Here is a 21,510-nt window from a genome sequence, read left to right as displayed (position 1 = left end):
CTTAATGAATTTCTGTGTGTGAAATGAATCTTTTGTTAATCTTCTTTATTCCTAGTAATGCTTTATACTTTAAAGTAAAGCTTTATACTTTGATGTTTGTATAACAGCTTTTATTAAAGGTTTTATGTTTCTTTAATGTAAATATTGAAATATTGAAATATTTACAATTATTGATATAAATTCACCATCTTATTACCTGTATTCTGTTTGTCCTATGTTTCCTTTTCTTTCCTTTCATGCATTCTTATGATTTCTTTGTTATTCTATTTCATTCTAACAATTTGATAGATATATATTTTACACTACCGTAAATGTTTTTATAACAGGTCTTCTAATAAATTGTCTATGAAGATTTTACTTTGCTTCTGACAGACTAAAATAATAAATAAAATCTCTTTTCTCACTGGTGAGCATAATCCTGATAGCAAGTTTCCCAATCATCAGGACATCACATCCTGACAACACTACTAATACCTATCTACAAAGAGAAATAAGAATCTCAGAAAAATTGCTGCATATTCAGTCCCAACTTTTTAGTACTTCATGCAAAATGTTTTTTTGTCCACAATCTCAAATTATATTCTCAATTAGTTTCTCAATTGTCACACTGGTATTTGTACACTTAAGTTGCCATTTAAAATGACATACCTATAGTTCTTTTGGAGCAGCAGGGCTGAAACTAATAGTAACATGAAGACAATTTTCTAAAATATGTACAAGGCTTAAAATTTACAAAGTGGCTTTGAAGCTATTTAATCCAAGCAGGAATATATACATACATAAAAGAAAACGACTTACCAGGAGATGAAAGTGACTGAACTTGTAGAATGGTGGAATATAGTTTTAGAGAATATATATTTACATATAGTAAAGAATGAAACAGAGCCTAACATTTGAAAAGCAGCAAGAGGCAACAAGAATAGAAAAAAATGTGTTCATTTATATTATTAATATAATTTAATAAATATTCTAATTAGACAGCATACAAAAGTCGTGCCTACACCTGGGTCAGCAAATTACAGACTGTGGGCCAAAGCCAGTCATATCCACTCATTCTTTAATGTCACTTCTGTCGCAGAGCTAAGGGGCTGCAATGAAAGACTTTATAGTTCAAAAACCTGAAATTATTTTATCTGGCCTTTTACAGAAAAGGTTTTGGGATCCCAGGCCTGTAGCAGACTTCACTTTACTTTGCTCATGTGTCTGAGCACATCCTTTTCTTTCTTCATGTTATATTTTTTTAAAAAAATATTTTTACTAGTTTTTGATGGACCTTTATTTTATTTATTTATTTACAAGTGGTGCTGAGAATCAAACCCAGTGCCTCACACGTGCTAGGCAAGTGCTCTACCACTGAGCCACAACCCCAGCCCCTTGCTTCATGTTATCTTTGTGCATGCTAGAAAAAAACCAAACTGAGAAGAGAGACATAAAGGATATCCATAGAGGAGATAAACACTTTGGCTTTCACTGTCTGACCTAGCATAGCACTTTTTGGTGATACACGTGTTTTAAGAATACCAATGATATGCTTTTTCATTCTGCATAAAAAGTATCTCTAAAATATTTATATCTCTTTTCTGGCACTTTTATTTATCTCTGGATTACGGATGTAAACAGCCCATTGATGACTCAAACAGGAAGAAAGGAAAGGTTTCTTTTTGGAGCCCAGTGATACTTACCTCCGGCACAGTGAATACATCCTGTTGGAGGCAGTGATTCGGAAATACTCCGGTTTTGATCGGGAGGAGCTGCCACTTATGGTTCCCAAACCTAAACGCTGATAGTCTCTGAAACAAGCTTTTTCCACCAACTGTTCCATTGTAGACTTCTCCGAAGCCTTCAAGGTACTTGTCGGGAGTTCACTATCATCTGAAACTATAATGGCAACAACAGGGTTTGAAGAAATAATTAACTCAAAGTAAAAAATTCAAAATTTATTATTATTATTAATTTTTTTTTGTACTTGGGATTGAACCAGTGGTGCTTAACTGAGCCACATCTTCAGCCCTTTTTTGTATTTTATTTTGAGACAGGGTCTCACTGAGTTGCTTAGGGCCTCACTAAGTTGCTGAGGCTGGCTTTGAACTCACAATCCTCCTGCCTCAGCCTCCCAAATTGCTGCCACTGCACTCAGCTAGGATTCAAACTTAATTTTGAAAAGAATCTTTACATTAGAGCTTAGGTATTATGTATATCATAAATTAAACCATGTAACTTCTATGAGGAATTATAAATAAACATGAATTAAAATAGCAGTGGACAGTCAAGAAACGAATAGTAGTAATTCAGTTAACTAGAAAATGTCAGAGGAATAATAGCATTTAAGTAATTTCTAAAAATAATAATTCTGAATTAATTGCCAATATTTTTCTATTTTTAATCAATCTTCTCATTAATGCCAAACTGCAGTGATTTCTATATATAACTATAAAAATACCCAAATGTTGTCAGAAGTTAACTGTCATGTCAGTAAGTTTATCTTTAGTAGGAAAGATCATTACCTAAATTCATCATTTGGGTTTCAGTTTACTTTTCAGAGCATAAATTTTATTAGAAATTTCTAGAGTAAGCAGAAGCTCACTAGAGGGAAGAACCTTTTTTTCCCCCCTTAGAGTGGTATAAAGAAGTTATAGTTCTTTTCTGAAAATATTTTTTTATTTTGTTGGATGATGTGGTGTACATGAAAAACTCCCTCACAGTTTTGCAATCATGGTTACAGGCCTCTTTACGATTTTAGATGTGAAAGAATTTACTCAATAATCAAGTATCTTAAGGGAGGATTAAAAACAAAAGATATTCCTAACTGACACTGTATGTTCTAAAAAAAAAAAAAAAAAAAAGAAAGAAAAAAAAAGATAAAAATCCATGTTAATAACTATCCTACTTTACTTTTCTGTTTGTTTTTAAAGGGAGAGATGTCAAATAAAACTTTTGAAGGTTATGGAAATATACTCAAAGTATCCTACTTTACTTTTCTGTTTGTTTTTAAAGGGAGAGATGTCAAATAAAACTTTTGAAGGTTATGGAAATACACTCAAAGTACCAGTGTGTAAAGAAAAGAGATGGCTTTCTTCCATTAAAATTAAAAAGAAAAAAAGATGAAAACCAACAGCTACCCTTGAAAAAATAAGACTTTGTGTTTCAATCTGTGAACTTTGCAATGGAAGATAATCAAGTGCTAGTTTTGTGTTGGCCTTTAATTTTCAGAGGAGCAAAGAGCATTACATAATTTGGTTTTTTCATGGAATCATTATCATAGAATAATACTTCTTTGTTTATTTGTTTGTTTTTTGAGACAGGGTCTTACTATATTGCCTATGTTGACCTTGAACTCCTGGGCTGAACCATCCTCCTGTCTTGGTCTCCTCAATGTTTGGGACTATAGGTGCAAACCATTGTGCCCAGTTAACAGAATGTTTTTCGTTCCATGAAATCATAAAATCTTTGAATTAGAAAAATCATCAGGATGGGCAACAGTAATTTTTTATGGATTTACATATGACTGTGAGAAGGACAGGGTTCCATCAAATGGTCACTTCAGTAATGAAATGATGGATCTTTACATTGCTTCCAGAGGAAGAACGTAAGCACACCTTCTCATATAGGGAGGGCATGTATTCAGACACACAAAACTACATAAGTTCTTTATCCCAGTAAACTGAAATGGAGACCTTTTAGGGAGACCAGAGCTATCCCTAAAAACAAGGTTTCTTTTAAAATGTGTCGTTACTGTTACAGGTAGTAGTTACTGTATAATCACTAAGTGGATCTAAAATTTTGATAGGAAAATCATGTAATGACATCCCTCCCACATTAGATCAGATTCTTTGTAGTATTAATTCCATAGTATATAGATATTGGGTTACACAGGAAAAAAAATCAGTCAATATGATATTTGGCTACTGGCTTTCTTCTGTTTTCCCAACTAAGCATTATATTGGCTACCTCAACTATATTCTTTTTTTAAAAATATTTTTTATCTATTTTATTTTTAAATTTTTATATATGTGGTGCTAAGGATCAAACCCAGGGCCTCGTGTGTGCGAGGCAAGCACTCTACCACTGAGTCCCAGCCCCAGCCTGTGAATTTTTTAAAATATTTAGCAGATATTTTTTATTATCACCTAAGAATTCCTTCATCTTAGGTCTCCCTTTTGATTAAGAGGACTCACAAATATTTTTATCAAAAGCCCAATCTTTAACTTTGAATATTTAATATCTTTACTTCCTTATTCTTATTATGTTAGAATAAAGCACAGTGGAGTACCCTGTACCCAAATTTTCTATGCAGTGGAGTTTCCTTCTAACTCCTTTTTATAAGACCCACATGAAAATGTCAATGTATAAATTTAGTAAAGAAGTATAATTTAATAAAATATTATCTAAATAACAGAATATGAGGAAAATGATTATATTTTTTCCAGTTCTGATAACTTGGTATTTTCAGTCTTCTCATAAGATCTAGATTTTTGTACATCAAAGGTTAAGTGCAAGAGTTTCAAGATGGTGGACCTGAGGGAGGCAGCATTCTGTGTTGCTCTGTGATCCAGATCTCACCTAGTCGGAATACTGCATCTCTGAGAATGTTCGAGAATCCCTATACAGCTACTCTCTGCAGAAATCACGTTGTGACCCCGCGCAGGACTCTGGGGCCTCAGTGTTCGAGCAGGACCCAAAGCCCGAAGTTCCAGTTCATGCAAGACCCAACGATTGCCTTAGCAGAATCACCTATCAACACATCTGCAGATCGCCAAGACTTCGCTCTGCTCCCACCTGCTACCTACCCACAGTACAACGCCATCACCTAGTTCCCCCAACCTCACCAGACACCCCAGTGCTGAAATCAAACCGCTGCCATCTTGGCTCAACATTCTGGCCATATTAGGTGGGGGCAGTTCCCAGATTGGATTTCCAGGGGCCAGTGGATTTTTGCAGAAATCACCAGGGCTGCGACTACCCGCGCAGAAATCAGAGCCTCTGAGCTCGAGTAACTCGTCTCCAGACTCCGGACCTAAAGCCCACAGTTCTAGCTCATGCACGGCTCACGAGCAGCTAAGCAGAAACACCTATCAGCACCTCTGCAGAACTCCAGACTGTGTGCCACTCCCACACAGGTCACTTGGCTGCTACCTACCCACAGCACAAGGTCATGGCCCAGCTCCCCCTACATCACCAGTCACCCCGGTAGTGAAAGCAGAACAACTCCATGTTGGAAAACCTTCCTCGCCATTTTGTGGTGGACATGGCTATCAGATCGGATCGCCATTTGAGCAGGTGATGTATTGTTGATATTGGTCTGTTAACATTGTCCTTTCCCACAAAGGAGAGATCTTGGTAGCCTACAAGAGCACTACAAATCTATAGGGTAAAAACAATAACACACCAGATCCACAGAGCTGGAAAGGAAGACACATGAGCAACACGAAAAGACAAGGGAAGAAAGTACCACAAACAAATCAAGACATTAGAAGAATTGGAAGCTATAGCAGAAAAAAATGACAGAGAAAGATTTCAAAATACATATGGTTAAAATGTTCTGGGATCTCAAAGAAGACATAAGAGAACAAATACAGGCAGTGAAAGATCACTTTAACAATGAGCTACACAAACAAATCCAAGATGTAAAAGATCACCTCAACAGGGAGATAGAGGTTATACAAAAAACCCAAACAGAAATCCTTGAAAGGAAAGAAATAATAAACCAAATTAAAAATGAAATGTATCACAGAGAAGACCACTTAGAAGATAGGACATCAGACAATGAAGATCAAGTAAATAATCTTGAAAAGAACATAGACCCACACAGTGAAAATGATAAGAAACCACGAGCAGAACATTCAAGAAATATGGGATAACATAAAAAGACCAAATTTAAGAGTTACTGGGATAGAGGAAGGCACAGAGGTCCAAACCAAAGGAATGAACAAACTATTCAATGAAATAATATCAGAAAACTTTCCAAACATGAAGAATGAATTGGAAATCCAAATTCAAGAAGTCTACATGACTCCGAATGTACAAAATCACAACAGACCCATACCAAGGCACATTATAATGAAAATGCTCAACATAAAGAATAAGGAGAGAGAGGAAAAAAAAAAAGCCACAAGAAAAAGGAATCAAATTACGTACAAGGGAAAATCAACTAGGATAACGGCAGATTTTTCAACACATATCCTTAAAGCTAAAAGATCCTGGAACAACATATATATATACCAAGTTCTGAAAGATAATGGGTGCCAACCAAGAATCTTGTATCCAGCAAAATTAAGCTTTAGATTTGAAGATGAAATAAAAACCTTTCATGATAAACAAAAGTTAAAAGAAAACTATATAGCTAGAAAACTGACACTACAAAACATCCTTGGCAAAATATTTCATGAGGAGGAAATGAAAAACAGCAATGAAAATCAGCAGAGGAAGGTAGGACACTAAAGGAAAAACTAATCAAAGAGGAAAACCAATTCAAGTAAAATAACAAAAATAAACAAATATGGCTGGAAATACAAACCATGTCTCAATAATAACTCTAAATGTTAATGGCTTAAACTCACCAATCAAAAGACATAGCAGATTGATTAAAAAATAGACCCAACAATATGCTGCCTCCAGGAGACTTATCTGATAGGAAAAGACATACACATATTGAAGGTGAAAGGCTGGGAAAAATCATACCACTCACATGGACTGTGGAAGCAAGTAGGGGTTTCCATACTCATATCAAATAAAGTAGACTTAAAGCCAAGGTTAATCAAAGAGATGAAGATGGACATTACGTACTGCTCAAGGTAACCATACACCAACAAGACACAACAATCATTAATATATTTGCCCCAAACTATGGTGCAGCTATGTTCATCAAACAAACTCTTCTCAAGTTCAAGAGTCAAATTGACCCCAACACAATAATCGTTTTTTTTTTTTTTTTAAAGACACAGAGAGAGAGACAGAGAGAGAGAATTTTTTAATATTTATTTATTTTTTTTAGTTTTCGGCAGACACAACATCTTTGTTTGTATGTGGTGCTGAGGATCGAACCCGGGCCGCGCGCATGCCAGGCGAGCACGCTACCACTTGAGCCACATCCCCAGCCCACAACACAATAATCTTGGGTGATGTTAACACACCTCTCTCACCACTGGATAGATGTTCCAAACAAAAGTTGAATAAAGAAACTATAGAACTCAATAACATAATCAATAACTTAGACTTAACTGACATATATAGAATATTTCAACCTGCATCAAGCGGAAACACATTTTTCTCAGCAGCACATGGATCCTTCTCTAAAATAGACCATATACTATGCCACAAAGCAACTCTTAGCAAATACAAAAAAGTAGATATAGTACTATGATTTTATCATAATGGAATGAAATTAGAAATCAATGACAAAATAAAAAATAAAAATTTCTCCATCACCTGGAGACTAAATATGCTACTGAATTAAAAATGGGTTACAGAAGACATCAAGGAGGAGATTAAAAAAATTCCTAGAGGTAAATAAGAACATAGACAAAACATATGAAAATCTCTGGGACACTATGAAAGCAGTACTAAGAGGTAAATTCGTTGCATGGGGTTCATTCCTTAAAAGAAGAAAAAGTCAACAAATAAATGACCTCACACTACATCTCAAAGCCCTAGAAAAAGAATAAACTAGCAGCAAAAGCAGTAGAAGGCAAGAAATAATTAAAATTAGAGCTGAAATCAATGAAATCAAAACAAAAGAAACAACTGAAAAAATTGACAAAACAAAAAGTTGGTTCTTTAAAAAAATAAATAAAATTGACAAACCCTTAGCCATGTTAACGAAGGAGAGAGAGAACTCAAATTACCAGCATACATGATGAAAAAGGTAATATCACAACAGACACTACAGAAATACAGAGGATAATTAGAAATTATTTTGAAAACTTATACTCCAATAAAATAGAAGACTTTGAAGGCATCGACAAATTTCTTAAGTCATACGATTTGCACAGATTGAGTCAGGAAGATATACATAACTTAAACAGACCAATATCAAGTGAGGAAATAGAAGAAGCCATCAGAAGCTTACCAATCAAGAAAAGCCCAGGACTGGATGGATACACAGCCGATTTCTACACGACCTTTAAAGAAGAACTAATACCAATACTCTTCAATTTACTTCTGGAAATAGAAAAAGAGGCAGTAATTCCAAACTCATTCTATGAGGCCAATATCATCCTGATCCCAAAACCAGGCAAAGACACATCAAAGAAAGAAAACTTCAGACCAACATCTCTAATGAATATAGTTGCAAAAATTCTCAATAACATACTGGCAAATCGAATACAAAAACATATCAAAAAGATTGTGCACCATGATCAAGTGGGATTCAACCTAGGGATGCAAGGTTGGGTCAACATACAGAAATCAATAAATGTAATTCATCACATCAATAGACTTAAAGATAAGAACCATATGATCATCTCAATAGACACAGAAAAAGCATTTGACAAAATACAGCATCCCTTTATGTTAAAAATACTAGAAAAACTAAGGATGACAGAAACATATCTCAACATCAGAAAGGCTATCTATGCTAAGTCTCAGGCCAACATCATTTTATATGGAGAAAAATTGAAGGCATTCCCTCTAAAAACTGGAACAAGACAGGGATGCCCTCTTTCACCACTTCTATTCAACATGGTTCTTGAAACACTGGCCAGAGCAATTAGACAGACAGAAGAAATCAAAGGGATGTGTATAGGAAAAGAAGAACTTAAATTAGCACTATTTGCTGATGATGTGATTCTATATCTAAAAGACCCAAAAAACTCCACCAGAAAACTTCTAGAACTAGTAAATGAATTCAGCAAAGTGGCAGGATATAAAATCAACACCCATAAATCAAAGGTATTTCTGTATATCAGTGACAAATCCTCTGAAAAGGAAATGAGGAAAACTACCCCATTCACAATAACCTCAAAAAAAAAAAAAAAAAAGATATTTGGGAATCAACTTAATGAAAGAGGTGAAAGATTTTTACAGTGAAAACTATAGAACCCTAAACGAGAAATCAAAGAAGACCTTAGAAGATGGAAAGATCTACCTTGCTCTTGGATAGGCAGAATAAATATTATCAAAATGACCACACTACCAAAAGCACTATACAGATTTAATGCAATTCCGATCAAAATCCCAATGGCATTCTTCATAGAAATAGAAAAAGCAATCATGAAACTCATCTGGGAAAATAAGAGACCCAGAATAGCTAAAGCAATCCTTAGTAGGAAGAGTGAAACAGGTGGTATCTCTATACCAGATCTTAAACTATACTACAAAGCAACAGTAACAAAAACAGCATGGTATTGGCACCAAAATAGGCTAGTAGACCAATGGTACAGAACAGAGGACACAGAAACTAACCCACAAAATTACAATTATCTTATATTAGACAAAGGTGCCAAAAACACGCACTGGAGAAAAGATAGCATTTTCAACAAATGGTGCTGGGAAAACTGGAAATCCATATGCAACAAAATGAAATTAAACCCCTATCTTTCACCATACACAAAACTTAACTCAAAATGGACCAAGGACCTAGGAATTAAACCAGAGAATCTGCATCTAATAGAAGAAAAAGTAGGCCCTAATCTTCATCATGTGGGATTAGGCCCCAACTTCCTTAATAAGACTTCTATAGTACAAGAATTAAAACCAAGAATCAACAAATGTGATGGAATCAAACTAAAAAGTGTCTTCTCAGCAAAAGAAACAATCTGTGAGGTGAACAGAGAGTCTACATCCTGGGAGCAAATCTTTATCCCTCACACAACAAATAGAGCACTAATCTCTAGGGTATATAAAGAACTCAAAAAGCTAAGCACCAAAAAATAAATGACCCAATCAACAAATGGGCCAAGGACCTGAACAGACACTTCTCAGAAGAGGATATACAATAAATCAACAAATGTATAAAAAAATGCTCATCATCTCTAGCAGTCAGAGAAATGCAAATCAAAACCACTCTAAGATATCATCTCACTCCAGTCAGAATGGCAGCTATTATGAAGACAAACAACAATAAGTGTTGGCGAGGATGTTGGGAAAAAGGCACACTCATATGTTGCTGGTGGGACTGCAAATTGGTGCAGCCAATTTGGAAAGCAGTATGGAGATTCCTTGAAAAACTGGATATAGAACCACCATTTGATCTGGCTATTCTTTTCCTCGGACTATACCCAAAGGATTTAAAAACAGCATACTACAGGGACATAGCCACATCAATGTTTATAGCAGCACAATTCACAATAGCTAAATTGTGGCGCCAACCTAGATGTCCTTCAGTGGATGAATGGATCAAAAAAAAAAGTGGCATATACACACAATGGAATTTTACTCAGCATTAAAAAAGAACAAAATCATGCAATTTGCAGATAAATGGATGGTGTTGGAGAATATAATGCTAAAAAAACAAATGCTGAATATTTTTTCTGATATAAGGAGGTTGACTCATAGTGAGGTAGGGTGGGAAAGCATGGGAGGAATAGATAAATTCTAGATAGGGCAGAGGGGTGGAAGGGAAAGGGAGTGGGCAGGGGATTAGCAAGGATGGTGGAATGTGATGGACATCATTATACAAAGTACATGTATGAAGACTTGAATTGGGTGTCAACGTACTTTATATACAAACAGAGATATAAAAATTGTGGTATATATATATATGTTTTTTAAGAATTGTAATGAAAAAAAGTACATATATAATGCCATAAATTGGCGTGAACATACTTTATATACAGAGATACAAAAAATTGTGCTCTATATGTGTAATAAGAATTGTAATGCATTCCACTGTTGTTGTATATTTAAAAAAATAATAAAATCAAAAAGAAAAGAGATGGTATAAGGGGAAAAAAAAGAACTGTAATACAAAACAACAACAACAACAAAAAACAAAGTACATGTATAAAGGCAAAAAAAAAAAGAATAGTGTTACCTTAGATTAGGTAGAGGGAAGTGAAAGAAGGGGAAGGCAGATGATGTGAGGATAAAAAAGATGATAGAACGAAACAGACATTATTACTTTATGTATATATGTGACTGTATGACCAATATGATTATACAATATGTATACCCAGAAAAATGAGAAATTATATCCCATGTATGTATGATATATCAAAATATATAAGTGCATTCTACTGTCATGTATAACTAGTTAAAACAAATAAAAAATTAATTAAAAAAATTAAAAAGGTTAAGTGCAACTACATTGTCATTTCTTATTCAAATAAGAATAAAAAAACTAAATCATGAAAAATGGTTCTTAACATACCAGATACATCATCTTCTTCATTCCATCCAGGACGATTTACTCTCTCTTCCACAATTGTTCCTGTCCTCCTCTTCAATAAATACTGCCGCCCAATTGTCATTTTCCCTGCCCTTTTGGCACCTTTCACAATTGTTTTTGAGAAAGTGCTACAAGTAATAAAATCAAGGAGAATGTCAATTTAATATAAAGGTACACTTATAGTTTTGACACCCACATAGCTCAAATTTTTTCTTCTCTGTTCCCACAGCCATACGTACAGTCTACTGTATTATACATACTTTTGTTAAGCTTCTCCTTCTTTAGATGTGGCAGTAGACAAACTTCATATAAGACTCCACTGTCATCAGGAGGACACTTAGGCAAAAAACTGCTTATCACCTAAATCTAAACTCCCTGGGGTAGCCTTTTTTGGTTAAGTACAGCCTGAACCCATTCTGATTCTCCATGCCACCAAAGTCCCACAAAATTATGCTTGCAGAAGTCTCCCTACTTGGAAAGCCAACCTGACCCCTTCTCTGCCAATTAAGACATTTTTTGAGGTCATATGACAATTACAGTTGGCAGCACTTTGGGCTTCTTTTCCTTTTTTTTTTTTTAAGATTGGTTATTTTTAATTATAAATGACAGAAGAATCCATTTGGATATAATTATACAAGCATGAAATATATCTTCTTCTAATTAGGACCCCATTCTTATGGATGTACATGATAGTGAGATTCACTGTGGTATATTCATATATGTAATAGAAAAATTATGTCAGATTCATTCCACTATCTTTCTTTTTCCTATCTCCCTCCTTCCCTACATTCCCCTTTTGTGTAATCTACTGAACTTTGCCTTGCCCCCCACCCATTGTGGGTTAGCTTCCAAATACCAGCAAAAATATTCAACCTTTGGTTTTTTGGGATTTACTTATTTCACTTAGCATGACTGTCTCCATGACTTATCTCCTAAATGCTTTAAGTGTGTACATGTGATGTCCTACCTCACATGTAGTTTTATCTTATAAAGCTGTAGGCTTTATAAGATATAAGAATGCTCCCCTTTTGAGAGGAGAAAAGAAAGAAACAGAAACTTGAATATTCTTTTCAGAATCAGCTTTAATTAGAGAGAAACTAAGATGTAAGTTATTTGGACCTAAAAATATTTTATTTATTCAAATAGCTTTCCCTTTCTTGCTGATAGAAAATCCAGAGTATTTATACTCTAGTGAATTAACTAAAGAAGCAATTTCCTCATTAATCAGATAGAGAAGAAGATTTTAAGTAAGATTGTTCTTGATTATGTTCTTCTCTGATAAAGAATTCTTTTTTTTTGTATTTTCTTGTCGTTCTGTGAAAATGATAAGGATTCTTTTATTGTCAAATAGATTTACCAGACCATTTTAGTTACTTGCAGTGCAAACCTGGAGATTATGAAATGAAACATGCTTAAGATAACTGTTGGGAATCATAAAATACTGGTATTGCAATTTTTTTCAGGTATAACCTAAACTCAATGGTATTTCTGAATTTTTTTTTCCAGCTAGAGCTTTTTTTTCATACACACAGGCAATTTTTTTTTGGGGGGGGGGCGTGTACCAGGGATTGAACTCAGGGGCACTCAACCATTGAGCTACATCTCCAGCCGTTTTTTGTATTTTATTTAGAATTGCTTAGGGCCTTGCTAAGTTGCTGAAGCTGGCTTTGAACTTGTGATCTTCCTGCCTCAGCCTCCTGAGCTGCTGGGATTATAGGCATGTGCCACCATGCTTGGCTCAATTCTTAAAATTTTAAATTGTTATATATCTCTTGAGCTGGTACAACAGGCTTGATACAGTTACATATTTCTGAAACTCATATAATATATATACACACACACACACACACACATACACACATGCACATATTTCTGAGTTTGTATAGTATTTCTTTTTTAAAAATATTTTTTAGTTGTTGATGGATCTATATTTTATTTATTTATATGTGGTGCTGAGAATTGAACCCAGTGCCTCACATGTGTTAGGCAAGTACTCTTCCACTGAGTTACAACTCCAGCCCCTGTATAGCATTTCTAAAACACTATGCCAAGCATTGCTTCTTCCACTGAGGGCTAGCGTAACAAAGATCATAGGCAGGATTGTCTGTGTGACCCTGCAGTGCTAAGATAAAATGCTTTACTTACTGTTATAAATCCTTAGGAAACTGTTCATGCTATCTATGGTCCCCTTCACTTACCAGGTAATATGTAATACTGGTGGCTAGTTATGCATTTGGGAAAATGACATACTGCTGGGAACCTCAAATCTTCCATATCTCCAATCTACTTAACTTTCAGGCAAAAAGCCTGCAAAGCTCATTCTAATATGTAATTTGTGCCAGCAGATGCCCATATTTTAGGTTATTAATGGTGAGTGAAGTAAAAAATCAGGTTCTATATTTTATCACTAACGGTAGGGAATTTTAAATCAATTGTTATTTTCTAAGAGTTAAAATTGATGAAAATTTCAGTATTGATTTCTAAAAATTTTTGTCAGAAAATAAGGATTCATATGACAATTAAATGCAATGCTTGATCCTAGATTGGATTCTGAATCAGAAAACAAAAACAAACAAAAAAACAAAATAGCAATAAAGAAGAGTCATTACACTCTTGGATACAGACTGTATGTTAGGTAAAAGTTTTACATTAATTACATTTCTTTCCTTTTTTGTTTTTTGGGCAGTGCAGGGGATTGAACCTAGGGGCACTCTACCATTGAGCTACATCCCCAGCTCTTTTCATTTTTTATTTTAAGAAGGGTCTCTAAGTTGCTGAGTCTGGCCCCAAATTTATGATCCTTCTGCTGCAGCCTCCTGAGTTGTTGGGATTAAAGGTATGCGTCACTGCACCTGGACAAATTTTTTGGTTGTTTACTATATCTAGGTTGAGATAATGATTTTTTTCTCTTAGAAAATGTATATTGATGTTCAAGGATAAGGGCATTTTGTATGTTAACATAGTGGTTAAAAAATTTATATATAATATGTGTTATAAATACATAGCTGTTGAGTGTGTATATAATATATATAAATCATACGTATGTAGCTGTTTTATCAGCTTTAAGAAAGATACAGCAATTTAAAAATTTTAAGAATTGCCTTTAGTATGAAAAAATAAAAATGTTGTCACCCTAGCTGGGAAAAATTTTTCAAAAAATATCCTTAAGCTGGGCACTGTGGTATATGCCTATAATCTCAGTGACTCAGGAGGTTGAGGCAGGAGGATTGCAAGATTGAGACCAGTTTCAGAAATTTAGCAAACCCCTGTTTCAAAATAAAAAGGGACTGGGTATATAGCTCAGTGGTAAAGAACCCTTGGATTCAATCCCCAGTATCAAAACAAAACACAAAAACCCTCAAACTACCACCACCACCACCCATTAAGTTACACCTGAAGTGATTTTATGAATGTACAAACACGCACACACACACACACACACACAGAATAAATATAATGAAAATATAAACCACTGGTTAATCTGGGTAAAGAATTCTTTGAACTACTGTTGTCAATTTTCTATAAGTTTGAAATTATTCAAAATAAAGTTACAAAAAAAAAGAAAAAAGAAAAATAAAAACTCCTGTTTCTAGATCAAAAAACAAAACTGTCCACTCAGTCTGGATATTAATAAAAGATGCAAGGGCTACTGTTCAAAGGCAGTTAAAGATTAATATGAAAAAAAAGAGAAAACAGAATTTCATGTCATAAAAATGCATCATGAGCAATGGATGTCAAAGCCTCTTATAGTTTTTAAGATCTTCAAACTTGTTACCCATATCAATGCTGCTGTTCCATAGCTTCTTGAGCTTGGCCCAATGGTCTTGACAGAAATTAAAAAGAGCAATCATTTTACACCTGGACATAAAGTACTTCCTCTGACAATCAGTTACGGAGGGTTGAAATTAAGAGACCAGTCTTTATTCTTACCGAAAGGAAGTGTTCTTTTCCTTCTGTTTGGGTAAAATTATTTGTGGGGTAGTTTGTCCAGCAGCAAAAGCGAAGGTGCTAAAGATGGACTGAGGATAACGGAACTTCATTAGTTGTTTCTTAAAGATCTCTACTACTTCCGGACTGACTTCTTCATCAAATGCTACTTTAATCAACTAGAGACAAAAGAGATTAAACATATCAGAAGTACTATTTCCAGACAACTCCCCCCAAATTACTAAAACAAAACAAACAAAACATACAGAAAAAAAATAACAAAACTAAATGGCAAGACTTTGGAGACTGTAGGAACTCTTGATAATGTACAATACAGGCTTTTAATTTTGAAAGTGAAAAAAGGCCCAGAAAAGTTACCTTGTCATGTATGGTTAACTGGCAAGGAAAATCAGATTTTTGAAGTTGGGTTTCTTTAAGACTATCTTTTCTACCATGGGATGAGGAATAAACTTGTAATGTCTGAAGTAGCAAGCATGCCCTTTTTATTTTTTAACTGCTGGTTCTAGATAGGGAATTTGACCTAATAATGTCCCTTTGTACCTAGGGATACATCAAATCTAGGGAAAAAAAAATCAGTTTGATTATAATCTTAACCAGAATAGACAGGCATTATTTGAGTATAGTGTTCTTTGGCAGCTGGGATAGTTAGTACTCTTGGTGACGTAAGAAGGTCTGGAGTCTAAATATCAACAGCTTCACAGTTCATGAGATGAGCATAGAAGGTACAGGGGAGGGTTCCTTGTCTAGAAGAAATGAGGTAAGAATTGGAATCATTGGAAATCTGCAAAGTCAAAGACAAGGCAGGAAGAATAGGAAAAACAAAAGATATATAGATTGTGAACTTTGGGAAAAAAAAAAGAAAAACTAAGAAAAGATTGCTTCTTCTAGGAATTGGTTTGTTATCAGTAGTTCTATGTTTTGGTATGTTCAGAGTCCCCTGGAAAAAACCCTTGCATTATCAGGGATTACGCAGTTAGTACCAACAGTACATTAGCCCAAGTTATACTTCTCAAGAGTTTTACCTCTTCCATAGAAGAGCCAGCCATAGGGAATTTCTTTCTGAAACAGATGCTAGAGGAATTGATTTTTATCTAAAGAATTGAGATATAACTTGTCAGAGAAAAAGAGCCCTCATGTGTCTGAGTTTCAAAGAACACTAAAATTTGATAATCTGTTGATACTCTAGGCTGGCCAGGGACTCATGAATCGAAGGATGAAACTATTCATGAGTTTAGTCATCTGAAGATTTACTTTCCCAGACATTCTGACTCCACGACCACAGAAAGTAGCTACAATATCACTAGGTTGATATATATTTATATATTACCAAGGATTGAGCCCAGGGGCATTTAAACCACTGACCACATCCATAGCCCTTTTTAAAATTTTGAGACAGGGTCTGCTAAGTTGCTTAGGGCCTTGCTTAGTTGCTGAAGCTGGCTTTGAACTTGCTATTCTCCTGCTTCTGCCTCCTGAGCTGCTGGGATTTCAGGCATGTGCCAACATGCCCACTCAGAAAAAATTTTTAAATACTAGAAGAATGGTTTCTTTTCTTAATATAGGTTGAGCATAACTAAACCATAAATAAGAAATTGAACCACTCCAAAATTTGAAACTTCAATGCTCAAAAAATTTTCAATTTCAGAATGATTTAGATTTTATATTTTTGAATTAGGGATGCTCAATTGGTAAAGGCCATGCCAATATCCTCAAATCTAAAACCTTTCAGAATCTGAAACACATCTTGTTCCAAGCATTTCAGACAAGGAGTATGAACTATACCTGAAAAGTTGCTGATGTAATCTGTAGTCCTTCTTGCATGTTCTGCTGTAGCTGGTTCTGCATTGTGATCTTCTTCTCCTTAGTGATAGAGGCAATGGGAAAGCTTCGTACAACTGTTTGTTCACCAACTGTAGGATGATAGGACACAGACTCAGCAATAGCACTTCTATCTCCCCTATGAACTATGTGTTACACAAGATCAGTTAGTTTTAAGTATTTGTAATTATTGAAAAGACATCCAAGATATTTATTGTAAGGATAAAGTAAAAGAGAACAGGTTTTAAAGTTTCAATATGTGGCAAAGGCTGCTATATTATGAATATATGTCTTTGGAAGATAGATTAGACTTAAGCCTAAGAGTTTTAGAAGTTTAAATATTATAGCAAGAATAGGAAAATATCAACCATTAGGTTATGAAGATGAGGGCCTAGAAAAGAAGTAGCACTCACAAATTCTGCTTGGGCAGCTCCTACTTCCCTAAAGGAGGAAAGTCACATGCAGAATATAATAATGTGTGATTAGCTCCTAGGTTTGAGGGAATCGACTATTCAAGGATTGAAATATTTCAGAAAAGGAGATGATTTTTGAATGCTAGATAAATAGAGAATGATTCTTGTAAGAAGTGGAAGTGAAAGTGAGCTTTGAATAGAGAGTAGAATTTGGATTTGTAGAGGGAAGAAGGAGGGCATTATAAGCAGTGGAACAGGAATAGGTAACATTATAAGAACAGTACTGAATAATAAATAAGTTCTCACAGCTAGAAAGAAAGAAGGGATAAGATTTAAACTAGGTTTATTTGACTTAAAAACCTGAATGTCCTCCACTGCCCCTGGCCCCAACCCCCACCACTAGGCATTGACCCTAGGTACACTTCACCACTAAGCTGCATCCCCAGACCTTTTTAAATTTTGCGATAGGTTATTTAACTTGCAGTCTTCCTGCCTCAGTTTCCTCAGTGACTGGGATTATAGGTGTGTGCCACACTTCTGGGTTTATAAACATAAACTTATTATCATCATCAGAATTTCTCATTTCCTGGATCTGTCAATCCTTAAAATGAAAAACTCTGATTATCCTTTTATATGAAGCTTAAACTCAAAGGTTAAACATAGGATACTCAATCGGTACTCAATATTTAGTTTCTTGAACAACCAACAATAAAAATTAAAAAAAATATATGTTTGTGGGCTGCGGTTGTGGTTCAGTGGTAGAGCGCCTGCCTAGAATACATGAGGCACTGGGTTCAATTCTCAGCACCATATATAAATTAATGAAATAAAAGTCCATCAACAACTAATAAAAATATCTAAAAAAATATGTTTGCATTTAAATGTAATTTAGGAACAGCAACATGCCAACAGGGCTAAGAAATTTTGCTTTATTTTTCACTTTTTCAAAATAAGCACAACTATTCCTATAGACTTATCTTTTTTGAAACTTATGAGCTTTTTGCTCATTATGTGGTAAATAATCTTTTATGACCAATATACTAAACCATCTTGATTCTATCCAGCTTAGGAATAATGCAACTGTAAAGATTTAAAGAAGGGTACATTTCAGAGGTAAAATAAGGAATGACTCTCTCTTATAGTATTGTTGGATAAATCAGTAATACAATTAGAGGCTGAACTGTGTATTTCCAAAATTCATTTTCTGACACTCTGAATACTTCAGAATGTGACTGTATATAAAGGCAGAGCCTTTAAAGGGGTGATTAAGATTTTAATGACTCTATGTTTTTTATGTCTGAATTTCATTGCAACAAAATACACAGTACATATGTAGTGCATGATCGTCAAATGCTACTGAATGAATAATTTCAGACAAAGAAGAAATTTTAGTGGCCATTTAACACAAAAGGGTTCTCAATCCTCAATATTTATCACAATCACTTGTGAGGATTAAGAAATACATAGATATTCCAGGTGGTGGCACATGCCTATAATCACATCTACTCAGGAGAATTCGAAGTTTTAGGCTGGCCTTAGCAACTTAGCAAGACTCTGTCTCAAAATCAAAGAAATAAAAAGGTATGGGAATATAGCTGAGTGAGTGGTAAAGGACCATGGTTCAATCTCTAGAACCACAAAACAAACAAACAAACAAACAAACAAAAACCCCCAAACAATAACAACAAGAACAACAAAAACAGAAGAAATACCTGCAGTCTCTCCATTTCTACTCTTTAATTGTTGGAGGGTTGGGCCTACAAATACACACACACACACACACACACATGTGTATACATATATATATATTTTTTTTTTGGGGGGGGGTGGGGATGCTGGGGATTTAACTCAGGGCTTCACACGTGTTGAGCAAGTACTACATCCCCAGTCTTAGAAATTGGTAATTTTTTTTTTTTCAAATAAACAGCTAAGGTTGAGAACCACCAAATTATCATCAACGAAAGTCAATTCACTAATTTTTAAAATATATATATTTTTAGTTGTCAATGGACATTTATCTATCTATCTATCTATCTATCTATTTATTTATATGCAATGCTGAGGATTGAACTCAGGGCCTCACACATGCCAGGCAAGTGCTCTACCACTGAGCCACCACCCCAGCCCCCAATTCCCTAATTTTATAAAAGAGGAAAATGAAGTCAAGAGAGGTTAGGTCACTGACTTAAGCTATCAAGATTAGTCAAAAGCAATCCAGACCTGAGCTTTCTCACTTTGAGTCTAAAAGTTTTGCCCTAAACCTTAGGCATTTTTCCAATTAATAAGAAATTTTATGTAGAGACTACAGTGATTTTAAAGAAGATAATGTAGATTAATTATGGAGAGATCTTCCTATTCCTTTCTAATAAAAAAGGCTATATAGAGTAGTAGAAAATAGAAATAGACGTTATGAGAGTTTCATGAGTAGAAGAGAAGTTTTCTGCTAAGAGGGAAGCAAGAGTAACTGAAATGGGATAAGACTGAAGTGGATTAGAGTGTACCAGACAATCCTATGTTGTTTAGCTCATCTTTCCACAAAAACGATCACAGCTTTATAGTTGACCATAGGAGTCAAAAAGCTGGGGCCAATCAGCAGTGTACACATTAAGAATCTAGATATTGTAAATATTTCTAGGTCATAATACTCACCCCATACAATTATAATTGCCTCAGCAAATGAACCCTTGATTTACTGGTTAGAAGATACCCTTTATTTTTCAAATAAAAATTTATTACCTAAATTATCATTAACTATGACAGACAAAAGCATCCTCCCAAAATACCTGTATGGCCAAAATCTTATTCTAGATTTGAAATGATCTGCAATCACTGCACAGAATGAAAACCTACTGTGCCACATAAACATTCATGTTCTGATAGCAAGCTGGGGATGTAGCTCAGTGGTAGAGTGTTGTCTAACATGTGCAAAGCCCTGGGTTCAATCCCTAACACCACACAAATGAACAAAAAACATGATCTGACAATGTATGAGTCATACCTAGCTGGTCATGGGGCGTCCCTCTGAAGAGAATTCTGTATGTGGTGAGGAACAAGGCTCCTTCTGCTGGCAGGAGCTGAGGGCCTCCAAGAAGACCTCCAGTAGCTTCTTCTCTGCCATCAGGATCCAGCAGGACTCTAAGACCTTCACATACAATTTCTTCTCCTGGCAGTAGAGCAGGTCTAAGAATCTTGGGCTAACAACAGTGAAAGTATTTTAAACACAAATCTTAGGGTTTTCTAACACTTAGACCAAGGTTATCTTTTTATGTACAGACCTAAAAACTTTGAACCAGATTTCCTAGGTAGCCAAATGAGAAAACAGATTAGGGAAGAGGCAGAAGTTAAGTTTCTGTATCCAATTGTCAAGTCTTTCCAGCATTGCTTGTTCACAGTAAAATCACTGGGAAATAAGTCACATGTTTGACAGATCCATTCAATGGATCATTTTTCTACTTAACAGAAATGACAGAGCTCTCTATGTATTAAAATAAAGATGACCAGAATACATACATTATTTTTGTTTTTTGTAGTGCTGGGGAATAAACTTAGAGCCTTGCATGTTCTAGGAAAGCACTCAACCAACTGATTTACATCCCTAGTCCCTGTAACATTAAGAAAAGCAAGCTACAAATCAGTTGCATATTATAATCCCATTTTCGAAAAGAAAAAAATAAGAATATGAACCAACTTGTTAAAGGTGGTAGTTTAATGGTTAATGGTGGAGGTAGGAATAGGATAGGGAGGACTGGGGGACTTTCACTTTGAACAATGTATGCTTCTTTCACATTTAAATTTTATACGAAGAGCATTATTACTTAACAAATATTTAAAAAATGGATGTTTTAGAGGCTGGGGTTGTGGCTTAGTGGTAGAGCACTTGCCTCGCACATTTGAGGCACTGGGTTCTGTCCTCAGCACCACATAAAATAAAGTTATTGTGTCCATCTACAACTTAAAAAAAATACACACACACACACACACATATGGATGTTTTAAAAAAGACCTATT

General features: G+C 35.0%; 1 protein-coding gene across 1 annotated transcript in view; it reads right to left on the bottom strand.

Moving 5' to 3' along the window:
• Sbf2 (SET binding factor 2) overlaps window positions 1–21,510 on the bottom strand; it is a 444,817-nt gene that overhangs the window by 60,607 nt on the left and 362,700 nt on the right. Inside the window, exons 22-26 of the mRNA XM_027942390.2 lie at window positions 20,501–20,696; window positions 17,054–17,181; window positions 15,254–15,429; window positions 11,306–11,451; window positions 1,683–1,878 (exon numbers count right to left, since the gene is read on the bottom strand). Of these exons, the coding sequence (XP_027798191.1) occupies window positions 1,683–1,878; window positions 11,306–11,451; window positions 15,254–15,429; window positions 17,054–17,181; window positions 20,501–20,696 (842 nt within the window). The remainder of the gene's footprint in view (window positions 1–1,682; window positions 1,879–11,305; window positions 11,452–15,253; window positions 15,430–17,053; window positions 17,182–20,500; window positions 20,697–21,510) is intronic.

This window comes from Marmota flaviventris, chromosome 9 (assembly GCF_047511675.1).
Source record: "Marmota flaviventris isolate mMarFla1 chromosome 9, mMarFla1.hap1, whole genome shotgun sequence".
Taxonomy (NCBI): Eukaryota; Metazoa; Chordata; class Mammalia; order Rodentia; family Sciuridae; genus Marmota; species Marmota flaviventris.
This window is presented reverse-complemented; position numbering and strand designations above follow the sequence as displayed.